A 27792-nucleotide genomic window follows, 5' to 3' on the forward strand; every position below is an offset into this window, starting at 1 on the left:
ATGCACACAGCGTACACACATACTCACGACATACACCAGATACAGCACATACACTATGCATACCCTACACATACTCACATGCTGTAGTTACATCTCCCATATTATACACACTCATACACACATACATAGTCCACACACTCCACACAATGCAAACCACATAAATGCATATGCAACACACACACACACCATGCACATAATATATACCACACACTAGAATATATACATTTCCAATACACACATACATATACACACAACATACACACTCCATACACAACTCCACAATGCGCACCATACACATATGCAACACACATATACAATATGCCACACACACATCATGCACATAGACATGCAGCATACAACACACACATATACGTTTACACATACAACACACACTCCACACACAACCCCACACATACACACACATACAACACATACTCCACACACAACCCCACACATACACACACATACAACACACACTCCACACACAACCCCACACATACACACACATACAACACACACTCCACACACAACCCCACACATACACACACATACAATACACACTCCACACACAACCCCACACATACACACACATACAACACACACTCCACACACAACCCCACACATACACACACATACAACACACACTCCACACACAACCCCACACACACACACACATACAACACACACTCCACACACAACCCCACACATACACACACATACAACACACACTCCACACACAACAACCCCACACAACACACATACAACACCCTCCACAACCCCACACATACACACACATACAACACACACTCCACACAACCCCACACATACACACACACAACAACACACACCACACAACCCCACACATACACACACATACAACACACACACTCCACACACAACCACACATACACACACATACAAACATACTCCACACACAACCCACACATACCACACATACACACCACACACTCCACACACAACCCCCACATACACACACATACAACACACACTCCACACAACCCCACCATACACACATACAACACACACTCCCACACAACCCCACACATACACACACATACAACACACACTCCACACACAACCCCACACATACACACACACATACAACACACACTCCACACACAACCCCACACATACACACACAGAACAACACACACTCCACACACAACAACCCCACACATACACACACATACAACACACACTCCACACACAACCCCAACATACACACACACAACACACACTCCACACACAACTCCACACATACACACACATACAACACACACTCCACACACAACCCCACACACACACACACATACAACACACACTCCACACACAACCCCACACATACACACACATACAACACATACTCCACACACAACCCCACAAATACACACACACTCCACACACAACTCCACACATACACACACATACAACACATACTCCACACACAACCCCACACATACACACACATACAACACACACTCCACACACAACCCCACAAATACACACACACTCCACACACAACCCCACACATACACACACATACAACACATACTCCACACACAACCCCACAAATACACACACACTCCACACACAACCCCACACATACACACACATACAACACACACTCCACACACAACCCCCACACATACACACAGTACATATGCCACACTTATACACACGTGTTATACACACACACTACATGTAACATATACAACATACCACCACCCCTACACATATAAACACGCATACGTATACCTGTACCCTATGCACATATACACACATTCCCAACTTCACACATATACACACATGCCATATATAACATACAAATCACATGCTACATCACATACACACATGACACATACACATGCCCCACAGTACATGCACAACACATGCACACACACACCATTCACACACACAAACACAATACGCACATCATACTTATACCCCAGCACACATGTAAACTATCACACACTCCATCACAATACACCTACCACACACACACCATACACGACACACAATATACAACAAAACACCACACACAAACACAATGCACACAATATACACCCAGACACCACACACACAGAGAGCACACACAACACCTATACACACAGCATGTGCAACTCACTCATTTACTTGTCAAGTTGACATGAGCTAGGGTTATGTGGGAAGATGGAACCCAGGGGGCTGAAGATGATGCTCCAACGTTATAGAGAGTTTTTGGCGACTGCTCAGGTAGAAAACTGTCTCTGTCATCCTCTGATTTGGGAAGCTGCTAACCTGCACTCCCTGTCTACTCAGGTAACTAATTTTATTCCTTATCAAGTCTCTAATGGCGCTGAAGACCAGATAGTTTAATTTTATAATGAAGCTTAGTTGTTTAGGGGTTAAGATGTTTTTAGGTCTAGATAGATGTTTTAAGTTGATAATGAGGAGATATGATAGGTATTGATTTACATTCAGAATTTTAGACTCCCCAAGATAGGAAAGATGTTTTCTTCAAGGTTGCCAAATACAAATAGCCAAATCACTATGAATGTAACATTTATATAATTCCTGATTGTTTCATGGCTCTTCTTGCTGTAGGTAGTATATTAGATGTATGTGTAATGATATAAATGCATATGTAAAAAAAGAATTAAATTTAAAAAAGAAAGAAAATGCCCCCATCAGACTGGCCTAATGGCAAGCCTGTGGGGCATTTTCATGACTGATGACTGGTGTGGAAGAGCTCAGCTTACTGTGGGCTGTGCTACCCCTAAGCTGGTGCTCCTGAACTGTACATGAAAGCAGCCTAAGCAAGCTGTAGTGAGAAACTTGCTTACTTTTAAGCCAGAACGCAGTGTTTCTGCATGGCCTTGCTTTGGTTTCTGCCTCCAGCCTCCTGCTTGGGTTGAGGCCATGACTTCCCTCAGTGGTGTTCTGTCATTTAAAGGGTCCTCCTGCTGAATCTGAATTAGGGGAGCCATCCAGGGGTGAACTGACTGGAGAGAGCTGTGGAGAATAGAGAAATCTAGGAAAGCCCATGACAAACTGATCTCCCCCGCTTCCTCCACAACCTCCCCCCCTTTGGTTTTTCAAGACACGATTTCTCTGTGTAGCCCTGGCTGTCCTGGACTCACTCTGTAGACCAGGCTGGCCTCAAACTCACAGAGATCCACCTGCATCTGCCTCCTGAATGCTGGGATCACAGGAGTGTGCCTCTGCACCCAGCTTCTGATCTCTTATTTTTGAAAAGTAGTTTGCTTGTTTGTTTGGTTTTGGTTTTGGTTTTGGTTTTTCGAGACAGGGTTTCTCTGTGCAGCCTTGGCTATTCTGGACTTGCTTTGTAGACCAGGCTGGCCTCAAACTCAGAGCGATCTACCTGCCTCTGCCTCCTGAGTGCTGGGATTAAAGGTGTGCGCCAGCAGGCCCGGCCAGAAAATTAGTATTACAGATCAAATATAACTAAGCTGTCATTTTTAAGACAGTCTCACTTTTTTTAGTTTATAAAATCAGAATTCTCAAAGTATTGTTATCAATTAGTTCACTTTGGAAATAGACAGATCTCTTCACTGCCCAAGACTAAGTGTTATTCTACAGTAATTTATTATGTCTATAATGGTCAAATTTTGCTTATTTTTCTTTGAAAATATTTCTCTGTCTCTGTGTGTATATGTAAGTGCGTTGTGTATGGTGTGTGTGTGTGTTTATGTAGGTGTGTGTGACGTAGATGGGGTGTGTGTGTGTGTAGGTGTGTGTGCATGCATGTGTGTGTGTATGTAGGTGTGTGTATGTAGGTATGTGTATGTAGGTGTGTATGTAGGTATGTGTGTACATGTGCATGTGTATGTGCATATGTGTGTATGTGTGTGTGTTATGCACACATGTAGAAGCCATAAGGAGATGTTGGATGTCTTGTTCTTTCACTGCACTGTATTCCTTTGAGTCAGGGTCTCTCACAAAACCTAGAGCTGAAATGGCTTCCAGGGAGCCTCTGTGAGCTTTTGTCTGCTCCCTTGCTGGGGTTGTAAGTACACACAGCTATGCCTGACTTTTTATTCGTGTGCTGGGTATTTGAACTCTGGTCCTCCTGCTGGTACAGCTCTGACCCCCCAAGCATCTCCCCAGTCCTGAGATGGATGTCTTCGATCGACGCTTTTGAGAGGAGGGGAAATGGTTCTTACAATTATTTTCAATTATTTCCCTTTTCCTAGCTGAACTCTAATTACCAGTGATGGTGATGAGGTGCAGAATACTTTATTTCACATATTTCCAAGGAAGTCAATTCTACCTTCTGTGTAAATGACTTATAAGCACATTGCTCCTTTTCACTGTCAGTGTAGAGCAGTGGTTCTTAACCTTCCTGATGCTGTGTGACCCTTTTAATACAGTTCCTCGTGTTATGGTGACCCCAACCATGAAATCATTTTTGTTGCTATCTTGTAACTATAATTTTTGCTACTGTTATAAAACATAATGTAAATATTTCTGGAGAAAGAAATTTGCCAAAGGGGTCACGACCCACAGGTTGAGAACCATTGGTGTAGCACGCCAACCGGAGTGGTGTGAATGTATCACCCCAAATTTATGTACTGAAACTAAGGAAGTGGGGCTTTGGATGTGCGTGTGGATCACTTGGTACAATTCTTTCCGTGCAAGCATGAGGACCTGTGTTTGGAGTCACAGCATCCATGTAAATGCTGCATACAGCTACTCTCCCTGGTAATGTCAGCACTCTGGAGGTGGAGACTGGAGGATGCTTGGGAATTGTTGGCTGGCCAACCTAGCTTAGTTGGTAAGGCCCGGGTCCAAGTGACAGACCCTGCTTCAAAAACATAAGGTGGGAAATCAATTGAGGAAGACATCTTGACATGGACCTCTGGTCTTCACTTGCACAAATACACATGTGGGGAAAGACACACACACACACACACACACACATACACACACACACACACACACACACACACAGACACCACAAAGCAATAAGGCCTTTACGGATATGATTAAGGGTGAATCCCCCACTAATGGGATCAACGTCCTATGAAAGAGGTCCCAAGAGTCTGATGGCTGAATTATCTGTACTCCCTTTTTAAGCACTATAAATTTATTTGATGTCAGCACATGTGAAACTTCTAGTTTGTCATTAGGAAGCATTAGAATAGCATTTGCTGCATTAGACTTATTTTGGTCAGCTTACCATTAGTTTTCCCTTTGCTTGATTTTTTAAAAGTCCTTTATTAGTACATATTTTTTAGAAATACCAATAGATCTCACTATGATGTTCCCACATGCATATAGTATATTTTGATTGTATTAACCCCTTTATCCCCCTCCCATGGATCCTTTTCCTTTTTACAGCTAGTTCCTCTTGTGCTTTGATTTTGTTTGACTGTTTTATGAACCAATTGTTACATTGTGGGCCTGTTGCGTTTAAGTCTCTGGTCAGTCTAAGAGGCCAGATCCCACAGCCTGAAGAAATCAGGCTATATCCCTCTTAGCAGTCTCTCTAAAACATAAACTTAAAAGCCGTGAACGTTATGGTTTTTACAATTCCTTATTTATGGCCCTATCCAGTAACTGGCTCCTCCATGCCCCTTGCACACCAGATAGTCTAAAACTTCCTGCTCACCTCCTAAAACATGTAAAACAACAGACATCCCTTCTGATGTAGAGATTTTGTTCTTAATGTTCTCCGGGTTCCTGTCAACATCCTGTCCACAATGGGTCTCTCTCTTATTCTTATTTTAAGCTATCTCTCCTAATGAAGATCCTTTCTAAAGGGAAGCCTCCTCTTCCATTTAAGGCCCTGTTATGCTGTTTATGACACATTTTATTATTTTTTTTCTAAATTCCCTGCCTCGAGGCCTGATCATGGTCTTCAAGGACTTCCTCCTAATAATCCTCATTTCTGAAGAGTGCTTGTGTGCTGACTCCTTTCTTGAGCCAACTACTCCTCTTTTATGGCTAATACCAAATAGGTCAATTGGGTTTACCTGCTGGAACATGGGTGAGGGGTTATTTACATGGGTGAGCTTACCAGTGGCTGCATCACTGAAGATTATGAATGTCTCTCTCTCTCTCCCCTAGCAACTGTTAACTACCTGTAAATTCTTAGGAAAGGTAGGGCCTCATAAGCCCATTCAGCCTTCATTATAGAATGTTGAGGGGTCCAGTCTTGTGCAGGTGATCGCAGGCACTGAGTGTTCAGTAATGCAGCAGCACGTGATACCTGAAAACACACTGCTCCACCATGTCCCACCCCTTCCTCTGGATCTTACATTCTTTCTACCCCCTCTTCCATGTTGTTCCTTCAGTCTTTTTTTTTTTTTTTAATTTTTATTTATTTATTTATTTATTTATTTATTTATTATGTATACAGTACTCTGTTTGCATGTACCCCTGCAAGCCAGAAGAGGACGCCATATCACATTACAGATGGTTATGAGCCACCATGTGGTTGCTGGGAATTGAACTCAGGACCTTTGGAAGAGCAGGCGGCACTCTTAACCACTGAGCCATCTCTCCAGCCCTGTTCCTTCAGTCTTGAAAGGAGTGATGTAGATTTACCACTTGGGCCTGAGTGCTTGCTCTCTGGGCTTTGATGAGCGGTAATTGCTGCCCACCCCAAAAAGAAGCTTCCCTGATGAAGGGTGGTAGCAGAACTAGTCTCTGAGTATAAACATTATATTACACAGGCAGATTGACATGCCTTTTCTGTCCGTTTTTGATTGGTTATTATTCTTAATCATAGTTTTAAAATTCTGTCATTTTAAAGTAATGTTTGTGTTTTTGTAAACTTCCTTATATTCCTTTTGTTTGGGTGCATATAGCTAGACTCTGTGTAAGAACCCACTTTCACAGCCATTATCATTTGTAATTGTTTTTTTTTATCGTACACAAATGGAACTGGGAGGCAGGAGTTCACGTGGTAAGAATAGTTTCTGTTTTGCCTGGGACAGTGAACAGCGGCTCGACTTTTATACCTAAGAGAAGCAACTAGTGCATTTGGCCACTTAGCAGATCAGTTATTTAAATGTGAATCAAATCTATTTTGGGACCGAATTACAGTTGCTTCATCAAAGCCCTACAGCAACGCGTTGTGTTCATGACACATCCCGATTATGAATCTTCCTCTAGGGTTTACTTGACGAGAAGCCCGACAGCAGGAATGGACAATATAAAAGTGGGCATGTGTGTGTCTTGCATACATTTCTTACAATTAGGTTGTGAGGACTCCAAGCACCGAGCCAGTTTCTAGAGATTTTGAAGAACCCTTATGGTGTCAGTGGGTAAAGCACCAAAGTTCCGATGAAAAGCACAGTTTGAAAAGCAAATATTAGAGCAAATATTTACAAACTGCTTATATATGTCCAGGGTCCCTAAGAATATGCAAATTGGGAAACAAACACACCACTGTATGTTTACCCATTGGCTTGGTAATTTATAGCAGCATTTGTAGTGAACTTGTTATTTCTATTTTAAAGTACAACTCACCATTATGGACATCTCTGGAGAGAGTGGCAGAGATCACTCAGCAGTCAGATTTGCAAATAAGCAAGAGGAAGGCAGAGTTGAACCCCCAAGTCCTAAGGCTGGTTAGAAGAATCCACACTTACACCTAAGACTTCTAATACCTGAGTCAGGGCTCTTCACCTCAAAATACACCATGCAGTAGTCTGGAATCCAGTTGAAATAGAAAAGATTGAAATGGGGCTGAGGAGATGACTCAGTGGGTAAAGCGCATGTTGGCACTATTTCTGGAGAGACAACAAAAGTTTACTCAGATAGGGAACTGACAATAGACCAAAGAAAGGATATCACCAAAGTCCAGATTAGTCAACTGAATTATTTTACTGGGCTTACTTACAGGGGCAGAAATGACTCAAAGACAGCTGCACTACCAAATCCCACCCAAGCCCAGGCAACAGCTTATGAAAACTGGAGCCTGGAGCACACTGCAGGACTTGCAGGCAGCTCAGTGGGTTGGGCAGTAGCTCATGTGGTCTTGGCCTCTTCAGGCAAGCTGGGTGGTCTGCCTCTATTGGGCAGCTAAGCCTCTCTGAGACTCTCTCAGCAGTCCTTACTGCTTAGTTATACTGGGAGAAAGGAGGAGGGGCCATAGAGAAGCTGACCAGTTTCAGGGACTTCCTGAAACTTTTCAGTTGTTTGCTTCCCGAACTTAAAGAGATTCTTTGTAGGATAAATCTTTTTCACCTCCCTGAGGACATCTTGTTTCTTAACAAGCTCCCCTCCAAGAAGACAAAATGTTTTATTTCAAACAAATTTGTTACACAATGCAAGTACACATGTCTATCACCCCAGGGTGGGAAGCGGGACGGGGGGATCCTGGAGACTTGCTGGCTTGCCTACTCCAGCTTAAATAGTGAGTTTCAGGTTCAATGAGACAAAAAAAAAAAAAAAAAAGATAGAGTTATAGAGAAAGACACCTGATGTTGATCTCTAGCTTTCACGCATGCGCGCGCACGCGCGCGCACACACACACACACACACACACACACACACACACACACACACACACACACACACAGAAAGAGAATATGTAGAGTTTAATCACAAATTTACACCCACTATATTAAAATATTGTCATTCTAACTCTCAGCAGCAGAAAAAAACTAACCTCATATTTGATGCATTTCTGCATTTCAGATTGAGTAGAATTTATGCAGCATTATCTCTGAAGTTATCCAGAGCATGGAGTGTCTTGAGTCATCAGGCATTCCTGGTTTTTCTCTAATATCAGTATTACTTTGTCTGCAAACGAACAGCATATTTCCAAGGGCATTTTGGAAGAATTTTCTCCTCTTCGTTGAAAATAACCGTCATCATATAATTTAGTGTGAAGTGGTTCTCTAATATGGCCAAATATAGTAGAGCATGGAAATTTGAAGATTTATTTGTAATCTTTTTTTTTTTTTTTTATATTTTCCACAGCCTGACAGTTATACGAGGCTTTCTATGTGTATTGTTTTGTTCTTGCTTATTGTTTTCCAGGTGCACGTCTCTGAAGTAAGATGATTTGTCAGAAATTCTATGTGGTTTTGTTACACTGGGGTAAGTTGTATGTACCTTTGTCTATTTGGGAGGATATTTTTATAGATCAATCTCTAACGATGAGTCTTTATATTGAACAGTAACTTTGGTATTTTGTATTCCCAACCCATGTCTACACATAGCTCTTGTATAGTTCCATTAGCAATACATGTTTTTACTCCATCAAATAAGACGAGTGTAACATTTCATTTCAATTTAACCTATTTAATTTTCTTGAAAGGTTGGTAGTTAACTGACTATATTTCTGATGAGATTTTTAGTTCGTAAACTTCAACTATCTTGTTGCTGGGTTTTATTGGCCTTAGACAAATTTGAGAACTTCCTAAAATGTAATACACTTTAAGCTGTGCGTTAGTGCTCCCTAGAGAAACAGAACTGATGATGATGACAACGATGTGTGTACACATGTCAAGACGTTTATGAGCAACTGCATGGTGTAATCGCAGGAGATGATTGGTTCTAAGTTTTGCAGTTGGAAAGCTACAGATCCAGAAGAGCCAATTGGCCTCTAAGTGTAAAGGTCTGAAACACACACACACACACACACACACACACACACACACACACACACACCCCTACATCCACACGGATAAACGCAGGTGAACACTTTTGTTGTAATGACAGTATGATGCTCTGAGGACATATTATCAAGGAATGGGGCATATGTTTGGAATGGCCATTGAATACCATAGCTTGTCAAGAGAGATTAATGCATAGCCATCCATCCTCTTACCCGCTGTAGACTTGTGCTTCAGAGGAAGCTGTTTTAGATGTGTGTGTGTGTGTGTGTGTGTGTGTGTGTATGTGTGTGTGTGCATGGTCCTGTAGCTGGAGTGAACCATAACATTCTCCTGTCTGAAATTAGCCATACATTGCTCATGACATTTTTTTAAACTCACGGAAATGTAGTTTATTATTTAATAGTCGGTGCCTAGACTTTTCAGACTCATCTGTAATTGTAAAGTGTTTATATGGCATTATGTGTATTTGGAGATGTTTTTGGAGTCTGTAAAATATGGAGAGCTGAAATGAACTGATGAATGCTTTGTTTCACATTATTACTTTTGATCCTTTGAGCATTTAACATCTGCCCCCCTAACATTTTCTGAGAATGTATATCTTGTCATTGTCTATGGTGATATCTCATGGTGATTTTGATTGATTTATCGGGTGCTTAGTGAGGTTGAGCATTTCCTCACAAACCCATTGCTGCTTCCTTGCATACTTTCTTTCGTTTTGCTGTCTTGGTGTTTTGCCTGCACGTATGTTTATGCACCACAGGCATACCTGGTGCCTGTGGAGGCCAGATGACGGTGTCTGAGTCGCCAGAGCCAGAACTCCACAACTTAGTAAACCATGCCGTGTGTATTGGGACTTGAACCTGAGTCTTCTGGAAAAGCAGGCCCTTGAGTATCTTCTTCTTGCAGATGTTTGTGTCTTTTGAACATCTTAAGATAGGGTTATTTTAGAGTTTTTTTTTTTTATTATTGTATTCATACATACGTGCATACACTGTCTTTGCCATGTTCAGTGCCCCCCCCCACTCAATAAATGCATCTCTATCCCAACTTCATGTCTTTCATCTTTCAAAACCCACTGGGTTCAATTAGTGCTGCCTGGAGGTGGGACCCCTTGTTTATTTTGGATAGTAAGCCCATATCAGCCATACAGGGCTTTTTGTTTGTTTGTTTGTTTGTTTTTACTTTTGGTGGTCTTTTGTGGTTTTATATGAACTTTCATACTGTTTATTTCTATTTCTGTTAAGAATGCTACTGACATTTTGATATGGATTGCACTGAATTTGTGCGCTGCTTTGGGAGGTAGATTTTTTTTAAAAAAGATAAAAATAGCTATTTTTCAATTGTATGAAAATAAAGCATTTTTCCATTTGTATTGTCTTTAATTTCTTTCACCCATGTTTTGTAGTTAGTGTCACTTCTTTGACCCTTCTTAAAATGTAGTTATTATAAATGAGACCCTCCCCTCATTTTTTTATTGCTTTCCCTCTTCTTTTGAGACAAAGATTTCATGATATTTCACAGGCTTGTCTTAAAACCAATGGCCTCAGTGATCTTCCTGCCTCTACCTTCTGAATAGCCGGAACTGCAAATGTTCTACAGGCATGCTAAAAAGCCTTTTTCCTATATTGTGATGTTCATGGTCACCTAAAGTCATGTCAGGGTTCCATTTTGTCTGTCCTGTGGCCTTGATGGAATTGTGCAGACTGTGTCATTGTGGTGGCTTCTTAGGGATATACGTGTCAACTTCCTGTGTCTTCCATGGCTTAGTTCTATATTTCACCTTTGGAACTATTATGCTTTTGTTTGAATTATGTGGTTTATTTATCCATTTAGACAGCAAAGAATATTGTTTGCTTCTGATCCTTTATACTTTCTTATGTTTAATCCTTCAAAACTCTCATTCCAAACAAATCTACACACACTTCTCAGAATTTTCACTCTGTGCTGGGGAATATACACATCGAGAAAGTCATCAGATTATTTGGATTCATTTGTAAAGTGAAGAAGTGTAGAGAGTTGATTGTTTATTTTCAGAAAGCGCTTATTTAAAGATACACTTAGAATATGAGGCTTGTAGTTGTATGTTTAAAAGGTAAGGGTTTACCCGTAGTGTGATTTTCCTGGAGGTAATCTGTTGTTTTGCGTCATTTCCTGGGGAGTGCATGTGGCATTTCCTATATGACATCATACACCTGGAGGCTCCTGGGAATGTCCAGGAGACATTGCAACTGTTGTCTCCAAAAACATTCAGTGAAAAGTGTTAGCACACTGTTGTGACCCTTAACGAATATTAAGAGGGTTTCCGTGCTTACTGATATAATTAGATATCCAGATATTTCTTACTTATTCTGCGAGTTAGAATTAATGTAAATTTTCTCATACTAAAACATAAGCATGTTAGACTAATAAGGAAAATTGATGCAAGAATTACCAAAGGTGTGGTGCCAGAGAATGGAATTAGTTCAGTAGATATATCACGTTCTAAAGTCCAATACATTGGCGGGCAGGAGATCAGAGCTAGTCCTTGGATACTGAGCGAACACTCTGAAGGTTAAATATTTCTGAGTACTGCACTGTTTAATCTCAAATACTTTCCAGTTACATCATCATCAAAATGATCGCTTGTTTTCGTTGTCTTTCTGCACCCTAACAGAATTTCTTTATGTGATAGCTACACTTAACCTGGTATATCCAGTTTCTCCCTGGAGATTTCAGTTGCTCTGTGCACCACCAAATACAAAGAATGACACCTTTCCCTCGCCTGCCGGGATCGCAGAGGATGCGTCAACTTTGACTGGGGCTTCTGAAGCCTCTGGTGAAGCTAAATTTAATTTGAGTGGTATCTACATTTCCGAGTTATCCAAAACAATTTTCCACTGTTGCTTTGGGAATGAACAAGGTAAAAACTGCTCTGAACTCACGGACAACACTGAAGGGAAGACACTGGCTTCAAGTGTGAAGGCTTTAGTTTTTCACCAGCTCGGTAAGTACTTCCATGTAGGCTCAATTTTCTTAACAAATATATTTTATTATGAACTTATTAACCGAGTGTACGTCCCTTATAACCTGACTAACCTAAACAATAGGAAAAGAGGATTAAAGAATACAATAACAAAACCGTAAGGATATCAGTTCTGAGGAATGATTCTCTGGCATAATCAGCAGAATTTCTTCTGCTGGAACCTGGAGAAATCAGAACTCAGAACCTCAGCAGGGGCCTGGAGCCCAGAAGCCTTCCCTCCAGCAGTTCTCTCCAGGAGCATCTTGAAGTGAAGCAATGAACAGACAAAACTTCCATGTCTCAAGTATATAGTGTTGTGTTCTCCCTGCATCCATCAATTTTTTTTGTTTGTTTGTTTGTTCGGCTTTTTTATTTTTATTTTTTCGAGACAGGGTTTCTCTGTGTAGCAACCCTGCCTGTCCTGGAACTTATTTTGTAGACCAGGCTGGCCTCTAACTCATAGAGACCCGCCTGCATCTGCCTCCTGAGTCCTGGGATTAAAGACATGCACCACCATGCCTGGCTTCATCAAGATCTTTTAATTCTCTAAAAATTGTATGAATTAGATGTCTTATTATGTAATTAACATATATTATTATTTTATATTAGTATTAAAGTTAGGATTCATTGTGTGACTAATAAATACACTCTTATCATTTTATATCCTATAAAACTGTCATTAGGGCAACTCTTTTTTCCTGTAAATGCACTCTGCGAAGTCTAAATTTTTTTGGAAGCAGAAAAAAAAGTAAATTTTAAGTAGGAACAATATCAAATTATGAATGACTTCTGTGCTGCAGAATGCTTAATGGAAGCCCCTATCTCTACCCAGTAAGAAAGAAAATATTTTTATTCCTCACTGTAATAAAAGAAGTGTCTCCAGCTTGCGAGTAGCAGGTGAGCAGTGAAGTCAGGAGGATTGTGAGTTCCAGTCTGGGCTACAGAATGAGACCCTGTCTCAACAACCAAACCAAACCGAAGAAATCTTCAGATGTTGCCAGATATTTCCCCATCTGTTCTATTTAGCACTTTTTTTTTTTTTTTTTTTTTTATTATGTGGGGAAAGGCACCCATGCTGAAATCAGTTGATGACTAAGAAGGAGTTGGACAGATGGCTCAGTGGGTAAGAGCACTTGCTGGTCTTGCAGAGGTCCCAGGTTCAGTTTTTAGTATCCATGTCAGGAACTTGAGTTCCAGGCAAACTGATATTCTCTTCCGGCCTCTGCATACTTGCATGCCTTTGGTGCACTTAAACTCATGGAGACACACAGAGAAATAAAACAAGTCATCACAAAAAGAATAATTATAAAACTAGATTTTAAAAACATGTTGGCAGGAATAATCCCAATTTAGTTCATAAATGTTAATGTCATTTTGAATGAAGTTTTTTCTAATTAATAAAGGAATGCTTAGCCAATCCATTGATTATTAACTATGCTAAGAGTAAACAAAGGCTTTTTTATCTTTGATTTTTTATTTTATTTTTTAACACACTTTTATTGAAAAATAAAATAATTCATATTACATCTCATTTGCTATCCATCCCATGCATTCTGCCATTCCTCCCTCCCGCCTGCTTTTACCCCATTCCCCTTCCCTATGACTGTGACTGAGGGGGACCTCCTCCCCCTGAAATATGGTGCTAGGGTTATCAAGTCTCTTCTTGGTAGCCTGCTATCCTTCCTCCAAGTACAAAGTCTTAAATGACAAAAACTTTATCACATTCTTTACTTCTGGATGGGTAATAATTACCATATTATGTATTTTAATTTTATATAACAAATGGATAATAACTAGTTAACTTTTAAGGGAATTGAAGTTTTTAGGACTGAAATGAATAGGGTAAGTAATGGCTACCAATGATTTCAATTTGTTGTTCTTTCACATAGATTTCTCCTGTATACAAGGTACCCAGTAATTGGAAATATTTCTCATTTGGAGAAATATGCTAGTGTTGTCTTAAGATAGTTTTGTTTTGTTAGTCATATATTTATTTGAAGACTTACTTTCATTTTTACTTACACGTGTCTGTGTGTATCTCACTGTGAGTGATGACGCGTGTGTTGTTTGGTTGCCTGTGGAGAGCAGACGATGGCCCTGGGAGCTGGAGTTACAAGTGGTCTTATTTGATGTACTAATTTCTCTTCAAAAGTAAACATTAACTAAGGTAAATAAAAATAAGAGTTGTTCTATTTAGGTAGCTTGAGCTTAAAACCAAGTTGAGAAACAATAATTGAACTTAATTCTTTGATTTAAAAGAGGTTGGGGGAGGAGCTGAGGTAGGAAACTGAGGATGAAAGGCACTGAACGGCCTGTGCAAACACATCTCTAACGGGGCCTGTTTCCCCCTCTCAGAATGGGCAGTGGAATGCGTCTCAGAACACTGCTAAATTCAACTGAGCACTTCTCGTTCACCGAGTTGTACGGGGTGTTTTTCAGGTTTAATGCAATTTATTTTTAATGTAGGTGTAAACTGGGACATAGCGTGCTGGATGAAAGGGGACCTGACATTATTCATCTGTCATCTGGAACCGTTACTTAAGAACCCCTTCAAGAATTATGACTCTAAGGTCCATCTTTTATATAATCTGTGAGTACCAATGAAATCAATTTGGCTAGTCCCGTGACCTGATTTGTTTAAAGCACTGAAGTGAATTATGATCCTTTTCCCATCCCTGCACTTACTTTTGTGGCTGTGTACATTATAGACAGTGGTTTGGATGCCTTTTACACAACCATCTTCTCCATTAGGTGTCCCCTTCCACTTCCTGTTTATTTAGGCACAGAAATATGGATGGACAAAAGGAAATGTGAACACTGTTTAATTCCTCTGTATGAATTGTCTAATGTGTTTATTATATGAATTATCCCACTTGCTAACTATGAGAGGTTTTTTTCCACTGTGTACAATCTACATTGAAAACATTGCCAACCTGAATGCCTTAAAAAAAAAAAAAAAAACCTTGATATTATCCTTAGGGAGAAACAACATAAAGAAGTTGGCTGGATGGGCAGCAGTTGGAGGCATGTTAGAAGGGCTGTAGTTTTGTTGAGGGGTTGATGTAATGAAGAATGGGAAATGTTTCCAGATTTCTCGTGATCTGGTGAGCTCACGAAGCCAGTAGAACTCAGAATGGCCATGGCAGGAGGACTTGGGTCTATAGGCAGCCCTCCTGTGGGGGTAGCCTTCTATGGATGGTAGCTAGATTAAAGGTGTGTCCAGGAGAACACCTGAATTGAAAAAGCCGGTAATGCTTCAGTAAGTGAAGGCCCTAGTCTCCACATTGTATTGATTAATCGACCCATTATAAAGACAATAGATGTTTTGTATAGCTCTCTATTTTAAAGATTCGGTGAGGGTCCAAAGTGCTTAAGAGAAAACAAACCTTTCACTTCTATCCTTAAAAACTACACAGTAAGCGCTAGAAGATAGAGTGGGGCTGTGAAAAGCCATCTTCTGGGCAGAGCACAGGCATTGCAATCATGACCTCACAGCGGCTGTGGTTGCCTGCACTGGGCCTTCTCAAGACTGGTTCTGTCAATAGTCAGTTTTGGAAGTGGGAGGATTTCACTGGTCTCTGGTCTTTGTATTAGTTACTTTTCTATTGCTGTGATAAAATACCATGACCAAACAATACATAAAATTTATAAAATTTAGTTGTGGTTATGGTTTCAGAGGGTTAGAGTCCATCATGATGGCAGACCAAAGGCATGGCAGCAGGGACAGCAGAGAGCTCACATCTCAAAATGCAAACTAGGAGGCAGCAGGGACATTGGAAATGGTACTAGACAAACCCAACCCTTAGTGACACACTTTTTCCTATTAGGCCACATCTCCTAATCCTTTGTAAACAGTTCTACTAATTCAAATACGTGTGTCTATAGGGGCCATTCTTATTCAAACAACTAGACCGTCCATGCTAAACTAATAGCTACAGCTAGACTCTGGGAGAGGAGGAATCATTCTCTTTACTTGGTACCCACTGGTGAACTTACCAGGCTCTAATGGACAGTTTCAAAGCCATGATCACTCTGGTGGTCCTGGTTAGTGTCGACAGGCCACAACACAAACCAAAATGACATGAATTCTTTGGGTTTAGTCCAGGTGTTTTGAAAGGCATGTGCTTATGACTAAGCACAGGGGTCCCACCTTTAGTTTAGAAGGCAGGTGGTGAAGTGACACCTCCTCTTAGAACACAGCAGAAGCTCCAGAGCCAAGAATCCAAAGTCCAACAGAAGATGCTGGGGATAAAGGGAAGAACAGATGTTTGTGAGGCCTCTAGACCATGCCTTATTTACTTACTGGCTTTACCAAAAATGTGTACTTTGTCAAGGGAATTTATTTCCTTTTCTATTCACCTGAATGGCCACGTGAGTTATTATGTACACTCAGCTCTTCTGTGGTCATCAGTGGCTAAAATGATTGGTATGGCAATTCCTTTGGTATGTGTCATTCTATCTATATGAAAGGAGAATTATATATTTTTTTAAGTGATTAGATTAAAAGTCCTAGGCTTGAGAAATTTACAGCTGTAATTTAGGTAAAGTGTAGTTGATTTCTCGGAGTCACGCCGGTCAAAGGAGACCACTGATTTGACAATTGACTCCAAATCTAAATAAGAACACTTAGTCTACTGTCTAATATGTTTCTTCTTATCTCTTCCTTTCAACCTGTCAGTGGGAAACCTTTATACTGTCTCTCTTACACATTTAAAACTCTTGGTAAGTCATTGTGAGCCTTGGCAATGGTCTTCGTTCCTGTTAGCCCAACACACACAAATCATTAAGTACAATCCCCACACGCATATACTTAAGGAGAGATATCACATGATCATTTCAGTTGGTGCAGGAAAGGCCTTTGACGAAGTTCACCATCTCTTGATGTTGAAAGCTTTGAAGAAATCAGAAATAGAACAAAAATACCTGAACATAAAGACCATCTATGACAGACTTCTCTCTCCCTTCTCTCCCTCCCTCCCTCCCTTCCCCGTCTCTCTGTCTGTCTTTGTGTGTGTCTTTATAGTATTTATATGTGTGTTGGTAGCTCATGAGTTTAGAGATGGTATCATGAAAGAAGAGGAACATATCTTATGGGAGGAAGAAAGTATTATAATGAAATACACGTAATTGGAAAGTGAAGATAACTAACCCAGGTAGAGAGGGAAGCAGCTGCAGGGAGAGGGGGCAGTTAGGAGCAGCTGCAGGGAGAGGGGTAGTTAGGAGCAGCTGCAGGGAGAGGGGGCAGTTAGGAGCAGCTGCAGGGAGAGGGGGCAGTTAGGAGCAGGAAGTGTCAAGTGTCAAATATGAAGTTACCACCTTCAATTCTGTGGTAGACTATCTGTTCACCAAGACCTTGGAACCTGCACACACCTGCATGGGGAGAGGGCTGCTGAGCTGCAGCTGCACACACCTGCATGGGGAGAGGGCTGCTGAGCTGCAGCTGCACACACCTGCATGGGGAGAGGGCTGCTGAGCTGCAGCTGCACACACCTGCATGGGGAGAGGGCTGCTGAGCTGCAGCTGCACACACCTGCACGAGGAGAGGGCTGCTGAGCTGCAGCTGCACACACCTGCATGGGGAGAGTGCTGCGGAGCTGTAGCTGCACACACCTGCACCAGGAGATGGCTGCCAGCTGCAGCTGCCCCTCCACACAGGTTCTCCCAGTGACACTTTTCCCCTCTGTGCTCTGTTTAATGTGTCTGTAAATAATGAAACAAGAGCCAGTGCAGGCCCCATTGTGCTTGTTCCACACAACCAAGTTAACCGTATTCTTTTACCTTTAACACATACATAAGATAGCTGAAGTTTAAAAACTTTTAGAACTACTATATTTTTATCTCCATGTTGGCTTTTATTTTGAGCTAATAGCTGCAAAGAAAGAGTACTGAAAGGACGAATTTGACTAAGTCCTTGCACCTAGCATAGATTGACTCATCAGATACATGGGGGAAAATCATAATTAGATTCTAGTTTATTTTCCACTTTTGGGAGGTTAGAGTGGGAACTAGCTAACCAAATCATAATCTGTCGGATTACACAAGCAACTGGGTGTGCTGCTTAGATTTTTGTAAATTTGACACAAGTCTGGATGTGCTGGTGAAGAGGGCCTCCTCTCAGCTGAGGGTTGGCTCCATCAGGCTGCCCTGTGAACGTTCTTGATTGCTGATTGCTCTGGGTAGGCGGGCTATTAAGCAGCGGTCCTCTGAGGTTTCTGCTCCAAGCTCCTGAAGCAGCATTTCTCCAGAAGGGACTGTAATTTCCCAGCCAAACAAACAATTTCTCCCACAAGCTGTTTTTGGTCAGTTCTTTTCTTTTTTAAATCACAGCAATAGAAAAGCATGAAGAGAGTGCTCTTGACTCAATGGAAACTACTTCCAAAGGGCACATGGTTACACATACTCCCTCCTCCCTCCCTCTGGCTCCCCCCTCTGCCGCCCACTCCCCACCCACTAGGCCTATATCTAGTTATTAGGGCATTGACTCTCACCCTTGCTTGCTCAGCATGCCATGGGCAGTTACTGCCTGTGGCATAATCTGCTAGGATTTCCAGATCTTCAGCTTGGGTCTTATTCCATGAATGCTCCATCCAGAGCTATCCTTCTGGCCATGAGGGAGCGCTGTAAAATAGTCAAGTCAATAGAAACTTTGAGAGTTTTCTTTTCTTTGTCTAGATTTTAAAAATTAATTTTGGTGCTGGATCATGAAGTTGTCGTTGTATTTATGGGTGTGAAGCTCTCTGCTTTTTGTTTTTGTTTTTGTTTTGCTTTGTTTTTTCATCAGTAGGGGATGTCTGCTTCTGTGGTGTTTATGCCCAGGAAGGTAATTTTTACTGACAGGCTGGAGGATTGGGAGCCAGAGAGAATACAGGTTGTATTATTTCCAGATACCGATTCTAGGCTGTTAGCTGCTGTGGAGTGTCATTCCAGGAACCAACCATTTGGAGACCACTTTGACACCTCTGAATGCTTTAATAATGCCCTTACACACAGTGCTTGGCTCTATGGCTTAGCTTACTGATTCAGAAATGTTGAGACTTGCTTTAAAATAGTAATTAAAGATATTATTTTATCTTAAGGAAATCACCTTTTTGTCCCATCAAAATTCACAAGAGAAATCTTTCAAAGTGTGGGGAAAAAAGTGTATTTTTCCAGGAGCTAAAATCTGATGTTTAGAAAAGATTTAAAAACCTATAAATATGTCCCCAAAGAAAAAGTGTTGTTTGAGCTTAGATATTAAAGTTGGTCTGAGAAACTGAAGGAGAGGTACTCTAAGAAACATGATATTTTAGACTGTTTAAACATTTATTTTAGATCAGAGAGGAAGTCTTTCTTTCTTTTGTAAGGTCCCTACTGTGTGCCCCACTTTCTGAGCTGAGTGTGGGTGGCCATAAATTTCCCCTTTGCTGTATGACAGGATTTTTCCTGGGGAGAAACACACATGACTATTCACCCCAGATAAGGAACCATGACACACCAAAGTAAGGACACCACCAAGTCCATCTTGGTGAACCAATGACTTTACTGGGGTTTCTTATGGGGATGTGGATGCAAGGTTACTGACATGAGAAGAAATAAGTCAAAGACAGCTACATTGCCAAAGGCCACCCCAGCATGGTGACAGCTCATAGAAGCTGGGGACCTGGAACACACTGCTCACCTGCAGGCAGCTGAACAAACAGGCTGAGTTTCCAAGTGGTTCACTTGATGTAAACCCTTTTCAGTCAGCGTGGGTGATTTCTGCTTATTGTTTACTCTGGGAGGGAGGGGCCTAATGAATCTAGTCAGATTTGGGGGCTTCCTGAAGCTATTTGAGTTGTTTGCCTTTTGGCTTAAAGAACTTCCCCGCAGAATGAAATGGTTCAGTTTGGTGGAAATACCCTTCATTGTAAAGCTAAAGTGTACTTGAGAAACGAAAAAAATGCTATGGCCCAGCTTGAAAGTGTGGTCATGTAATAAAGAGGACAGGACACATGAAGCAAGGAGTGTCCGGCACAAATTAACAGTGGGCAGGAGACACTGAAGAGCATCTGCCAGGATCCGAGGTGCGCAGACAGCAGAGCTGGAAGGCTGAAGGCTGAGGGTGGTTGAGCTGGGAATCCAGCGGACCCAGGGGATGAGGGTCCAAGGCAGGGGAGGAAGAGCTGCTTGGCAAGTCATGCTGGGGAGGGCGGACCTTCCTGGCTGTTAAAGGCTGATTCTTTTTTTTTTTTTTTCCACTCACCCATTTCTTATCAGCACGTGGTGGTTTCAAAATCCACGTACATGAACTTCAGTGGCTTGGATGGTTTCACTGTACTTACTGATCTCACCTAATTTACTTGTTGTCACGCGCATTCTCCTGACGTCATCATCACATGTAAACCCGCTCTTCCTATACATTCAGTGTGGGGAAATCATTCTACATTTTAACTAGCTCTCCCCTCACCCATGCTAGTCCCATTCCCCTGTGACTTCAGGAATGGTCCCCCATGAGTCTTGGCTTCTCTATCTTGACGTACTTAGTCTCTTCTTTGTGACCTCCCTTCTTCGGCCCTTTCTTTATGAGACACCCGAGTCCTTTGGTGAGTTCTCCCCTGGCAGGCTGATCCACTCGACATATTCAGCCCTCGATGTGCTTGTGTCCAGTATTAACGGACACAGTGTTAAGTCAGCCTTGTTTATCTCCTTCTCTACCAGGAAGTGCCTGACCCCAGATAACCCACAGGGATGACCGGGAGGTTCTGGAGGTTGCGTAACCACAGACAAGCAGACATAGTTTTCAAGTTACCTAGGGTCACTAGCCTTTCCTTACCTCACTGGCCTACCACGGTTTGTTCTAAAAGCTCAGTTTCTCCTGTGACTTTGCCCAGAAGCCATTTCTTGACTAATATTTCTGGAGTGATTAGATGCTACATAATTCCTATGTCCTCATGTGTGAGACTAGACACATTGTAGTCAGCTGGTGGGCCAATGAGGCTGGAGCTTTCGCTCATGACTTTGGACTCTATTTCCTATTCCACTGGTAACATTAGAAAGAAAAGCCCCTCTTTAGAATTTAAATTGTTCCATGAAAATGTGGACGTATTTGGGCTCTATGGAGGCCCACTAAGGCAAAGCTTCTTCCCCCTGTTCAAAAGAACAGATTCTATTACCCCCTACCCTTCTCTTCAGAGAATGGGAGGCCCTCTATGGATACTAACCCACCCCAACAATGGGGGAGAGTGGTGTGAGGATGGGACTGGGAGGAGAGGAGGAGTGGGCTTCGATCAGGCTGTACAGTGATTAAATAGATAAACAGTTAAACAAATAACAGATTCTAAAGCCAGATGTAACGGTGCATGATTTTAATCCCATCATTTGGGAGACAGAGGAAGGTGGATTTCTGAGTTTGAGTCCAGCCTGGTCTACAGAGTAAGTTTCAGGGCTACACAAAGAAACCCTGTCTCAAAAAAAAAAAAAACAAAAAACAAACAAAAAACAATCAGGCAGGGTGCGGTGGCATGTGCCTGTAATCCCAGCACTTGGGGAGGCAGAGGCAGAGGCAGGGGCAGGGGCAGGGGCAGGGGCAGGGGCAGGGGCAGGGGCAGGGGCAGAGGCAGAGGCAGGGGCAGATGGATATCTGTGAGTTCAGAGCCAGCCTGGTCTATAAAGCAAGTCCAGGACAGTCAAGGCTACATAGAAAAACCCTGTCTCAACAAAGCTCCAATCCAAACCAAAACAACAGAATCTAAATTCGACTTCTGGCCCTGGGGAGACCTGATCTTTTTTTTTAAATGTAGATATTATTATTATTTTTTATTATTATTCTTTTTTACATATATGTTTATATTATTACACATGTATACAATCAATTACCTACAGCAAGAAGAACTACAAAATGATCAGGGATTACATAAGTGTTACATTCATAGTGTTTTGGCTATTTGTATTTGGCAACCTTGAAAACAACTTTCCTATCTTGGTGAGTCTGAAATTCTGAATGTAAATCAATATGTATCATATTTCACCTTTATCAACTTAAAACATCTATCTAGATCTAAAAACATCTTAAGCCCTAAACCATTAAGCTTAATTGTAAAACTAAGCTACCTAGTCTTCAACACCATCAAAGACTTGAGAAGAAATAAAATGAATTACCTGAGTAGACAGAAAGTGCAGGTTAGCCACTCCCAAAGTGAAAAAATGACAGAGATATTTTGCTGCCTGAACAGTCATCCAAAACTCTCTCTAACATTGAGATGGCACTGGCGTTAAAGGTTAGGCTCACAACCAAAAATATGAGAGACCTGCTTTTTTAAACAACCTTTGTTTAAGGGTTGATCTAGCTGCCCTGTCAGTCAGTGGGCCAGTCCATTCTCTCATTCTCATCTTGCCAGAAACCCTTTTCACCTGGAGATTTGCTGAGTGGAGGGGTACACTAATATTTGCTGAGTTGAGGTGTGCACTAATTAGCCTCCTAGTGAGATAGTCTATTCTATCCAGAAGACCCTTTCCCAAGCAGTGATTTATGGAGCCACTGCCATGTGGCCTGTTCATCTCTCTGGAGTTACTCAGAACATCACAGTGTTTCCTTTTATTTCTACCTCAAATACTGGCCAGAGTCTAAGTGTGCTTTGTCTGGCATTCTTGACTTTCCTGATAGGTCTCAAACCCTGGGCAAATGACTAACTGAAGTGTCCATTACCATATCAAAGTGGACCTGGCAACCAGTTCTCCCGGCATCACTCAATCCTCACCTGTTACAGGGTATGGCTGGTATACCCTGTCCCACATGCTAAACTTCTTCCCAGGGGCTTTAATGTCCTTCCCCCAGCTGCCTTTCCTCGTATAATCCAGCCATTTTTGGTTACCTGGATCTTTTTGTTCTACCCTTTACTTTCTTGGCTGGTCTTTTGGCCCAGGCCACCCTTCTTGGTTGGAAGCAACCCTCCCATTTTACATCTTCTTTATTTTTATTTTTATTTTTTAATTTATTTTTATTTTTTATTTTTTGGCATCTTCTTAAGAAAGACGTTGCAGTCTTGTCCCGAGTTTCCCCTGGCAGACTGCTTCACTGCACAGATTCACCCCTTGCTGTGCTCGTGTCCAATATTGATGTAAGTCAGTCCTATTTCTTTCCCTCTCTATGAGGATGTGCCTGACCCCAGATTACCCACAGAGGTAACAGGAAGGCTCTGGGATGAAACCTCTCTTTGAGGTACTTGGTCTCAACTCCTCTCCTTACATGTCCGAGCTCAGTCTGGTCATGCCCACTCTGCACTCTGCAAGATGTCCCTGCCTCTGATTATACTCGCCCTTTTATCTATAATAAACCCTTTCCTCCATCCTGCCTAGATAGCATTCAGCATGGTCACTGGTTTCCCAGAGAGTGGTCTAAAGAGACCCAGAGATGTCTATGCCCTCGTCACTGAGAAAACAGAAGTAGATGGATGCCTATGCCTCCTACCCAGATCTACCAGATTGACCATGTTGGTGACCATACAATTTCTTTTGGTCTCTTTTCAAGTGCCCTGAAATCTATGTATTGATGTCACCTCAGGGACTTGATTTTTGTCATTGTCTTATATTCCTGTGTTGTTGGTTTCTCACTTTGCTGGTAGACGCATTATAATGACTGCCACATGCAACTTAAATCTCTCTGATCATGCATTTCCATCCAACTGTGCCCCCTCCACTGCACCTTTAAAAACAAAGTTTTAGACTGTCTGAATACCGTTTTCTCTTCAAGAGTTAATATAAAACACAACAAAGATGACTCAGAAAATAAAAGAGCTTGGGACATTTCTGTCACAGACAAGTAGGAAGCTGTGAATTGAGGGAAGTAACTCTTTTGATATTGGGAAAAAGTGGAATAGGCCTTCGATTCCTGAGCGAGGGAAACAATGCAGGCTCTGAACTGCCCTAGCTGTATAGGGTGGAAGAAATTTCCAGAATGCAGCACAGGGCTGCGGAACTTGGGCAGTGCCCAGAAATGTCGTTGAATTAAGGCGACAAAGAGAGGAATGCAGAGAGTATGAGGAAGTTCAGACTCATGGGTAAAGTTCTTGAAGCCAGGACATGGTCAGACAATTTTCAGTGTGTTCACCTTGACACCTGAGTTGAGTATCAGCCTCCTCAGGATGCCAGGTAAGAAAAGCTTGTAGAAGAGAAGGCTAATTATCAAGGGCTATAATCTAGACAATGCATGGACGATGGTCTTCGTCAGCCTTCTCACTCTCCCTTTTTCTCACCCTCCCTTCTCACCCTCCCTTCTCATCCTTCCTTCTTCTCATCCTCCCTTCTTCTTCCCTCCCTTCTTCTATTTTATGGGCGTAACCATTTACCACTGTTCTGTCATTACACTGACTAGTCTGTGCTTGCCCGGTGAGAACCAGTTCAAGTTGGTTCTTGGGTCCTGTTATTTTTCCATCCCTTTTTACTATCTTTTTTTTTTTTTTTTGAGAACTCTCTTTTTCCAGCATTACAGGGTGCTTCTGTCGTCTTCTACCTACACTGGAAGTGGCCGTGTAGAATTTTATTGGAGAATGGTAGTTATGAAACTCCATCTGGAGGCTTCTTTAGTTGGTCAGTTGGCATTGCTTCTAACCATCCCAGACTACAGGCGCAGTTAGTCAGTTACACATGTGTACACAAGTCCGTATGGTTGTATATCTCTATATGCACACATAACCATGGTGACTGACTGAATCTGTGTTCACACCAATGCCCCCGACTCCCACCGTCACCCCGCGGCCCGAGAAAGGATTTCTCTATCTTGATTGTATCTGTTTCTGATTGTCCTAAAACTCACCCTGTAGACCAGGCTGTCACCTCCATCTGTCTCTGACTCTCAAGAGCTGGAATTAAAGGCATGTGCTACCACACCTGGCTGCTTTTTTTCCCCCATGGCCTCGCTGTCTTTGTCTCTGTGTCTCTGTCTCTACCCTCCCTCCCTTTCTCTTTCTCTCTCTTCCTCTCCCTATCTCCTTCCCTCCATGTTCTTCCTTAGTATCAAGAAGCTTAGTTCTCTTTCCTACAGTAGGAAAATATACCCATTATTTGCTTAGTCATAGTATGCACACAAGTTTGGGAATGGTGAGCGTGTACCATTGTGAAAAACAAACATCTCAGAGCACATAATTGTCTACATCCACTTAACCGACTAAGGCTAAAGGTTATGTAGTCAGAATATTGTGGTCCAAGGCTAGTGTGGCTTGTCCCTCCCCTCTGTGCTGTTATATCATTAATGAGAAATACTCAGATTCCTTTCTTTCTGTTTACGCTGTTCTTTTTCTTCCTTCCTCTTGTCCTTGTTGCTTTTCTATTTATTTGGACAGAGAACTTAGTATATATAGTACAACTCCCCTCCTCAGTAAGGTTTGTCCCATCTAGGCTAATTCGGTGAGTCTCAGGTACAGGTGAAACATTGGCATTTTTTAAAAATGGATGATGCTGGCCCCCCTTTATTTCGTGTGAAACAGGGAATTATAAACCTTGGGCTGTGGGAGGGGTTTTGAGGGTGAATGTGTTTGATTTGATGGGGCTGGGATGCTAGGGATACTTGATTTACATACAATCGGGCAGTCCTATCATAAGACAGGGAACACAGTACTTAATTATCTTATAGGTGGGGGAAGAACTCCAGGTACCGTTAAAAGTCATTGGTTGAGAGCCAAGACACGAAGACATCTTATTAGCATAGGGTGGGTATCGCCAGCAATTCCCAGGTGCTTACTGAGCAGGTGAACAGGTTCTATTGGGAGGAAGGGAGTTAAACCCATCTTTTCCTTCAGGGCTACATGGCACTCATCAGTCAGAGAATGTGGGGGTTTAGGCTCCCCAGATCAGGCAGAGAAGAGAGAGTCCTGCTGACAGAAAGAGTCCGTCATTTTATACTGAGCTCAGAGGCTATCTGGAAATGTCAGACTTAGACCTTAACAACAAGGTTTCCCAACATCTCCTCCTGTTTAATTTTTGAAGGAGGGGTTTCATCCTAGCTTCTGTGCTGGAGACTATTTGGTACTGAACAAGAACCTGACTGGCAGTGACCTCAGTGATATTGCTCACTTGCCATTTTAAAAATTGGATGAAGCAGGGTGCAAGCATCAGAACAAACACAGCGTTATCAGATAGCTAATAAAGGGCAGGAGTCAGGAACACACGGGATCACTGAGCCAACTTAACTGCTCAATGGTTGACATCCCAAGGGTAAGTCTGCACAGAATTTTTTGAGGGTATTATCAATGGTCTCCAATAACATTTGATACACCTACATAGACAAAGCATTTTTCTTAATACTATGCAGGTCTCCACATGTATGGCAGTCATTAGGCCTATATCTCCTGTTTTAGAGCAGGACCCAGCAAGAGAGTTTATCTGCCTCTGGAGGAATCTAAGGCTGTTAGCTGTGGATGTCCTCACCAGATAGAGCTCATCTACAAGGTCCCCAGTCAGGTGTGTCTGGCCAGTGGCTACTGTTGTTGTCTGGCAGATCCATGGGGGACTGCATGTCCAGAGAGGGACCGCTCATCTCTGTCTGGGGTGTAGTAGTTTCCTCTTCCTTATAGAGATCGGCACCCGCCCACCACCGCCATTTTTTTTCTCTAACTGGAGATTCTATTGCCCCGTGCTGTGGTGCCAGCTGTTGTTCTAAGTCCCCTCCGCTGCTGCTGGGCAGGATATGGAAGTGCAAGGGCCAGTTTCTCTGGCAGAAAAGGGTGAAGAACCGAGTGGACTCCGACCCTGGCAGGAAGGAAGGCCTGGCCTTACAGCCTTCAGAGAGGAGGGGAGCCCTTCCTTCCCCAGAATAAATGATGACTCTCAGATGGTCACGGTGAAATAGATGATGCTGGCCCCTCAACATCTGTGTTTATAAAAGACACCAAATCCATGCCCTTAAACCTGCTGAATTTTTCAAATGAGGTCTATAGTCTTTGAATTTGTTATTAGCAAGATAAAGTTTTGTGGAAGCGTATTTCCAGCTCATTGTAACTTCAAATGGGCAACTTGCAAAGCTAATGTGGGTAGAGCTCCTCTTTAAAGGATGCACACTAGGGTATGCTGTCAGCTTCCCTTAGTCAGGACCTCAGGGGCCACCCTTTGGTAGTAATCTCATACTAATACAGCCTAGGCCTGGCCTAGCGAGTGCTAATGGCTTTATAGAGAGATTTTTCTGGGAAGAAAAAAAAAATTGTATCAAAAGTCAGAGGACTGAATGTACCTTCTATGAACCATGTG

The 27792-nt window shown here is 42.1% G+C and overlaps 1 protein-coding gene across 1 annotated transcript in view; it reads left to right on the top strand.

The window, feature by feature from the left end:
* The window catches only part of LOC127199104 (leptin receptor-like), a gene marked incomplete at its 3' end in the record, with an annotated part of 47733 nt that overhangs the window by 11850 nt on the left and 8091 nt on the right, over positions 1-27792 (top strand). The window contains exons 2-4 of the mRNA XM_051156954.1: positions 9016-9075; positions 12250-12579; positions 15064-15187. Coding sequence (XP_051012911.1) covers positions 9036-9075; positions 12250-12579; positions 15064-15187 — 494 coding nt within the window. The remainder of the gene's footprint in view (positions 1-9015; positions 9076-12249; positions 12580-15063; positions 15188-27792) is intronic.

This window comes from Acomys russatus, chromosome 2, assembly GCF_903995435.1.
Source record: "Acomys russatus chromosome 2, mAcoRus1.1, whole genome shotgun sequence".
Taxonomy (NCBI): domain Eukaryota; kingdom Metazoa; phylum Chordata; class Mammalia; order Rodentia; family Muridae; genus Acomys; species Acomys russatus.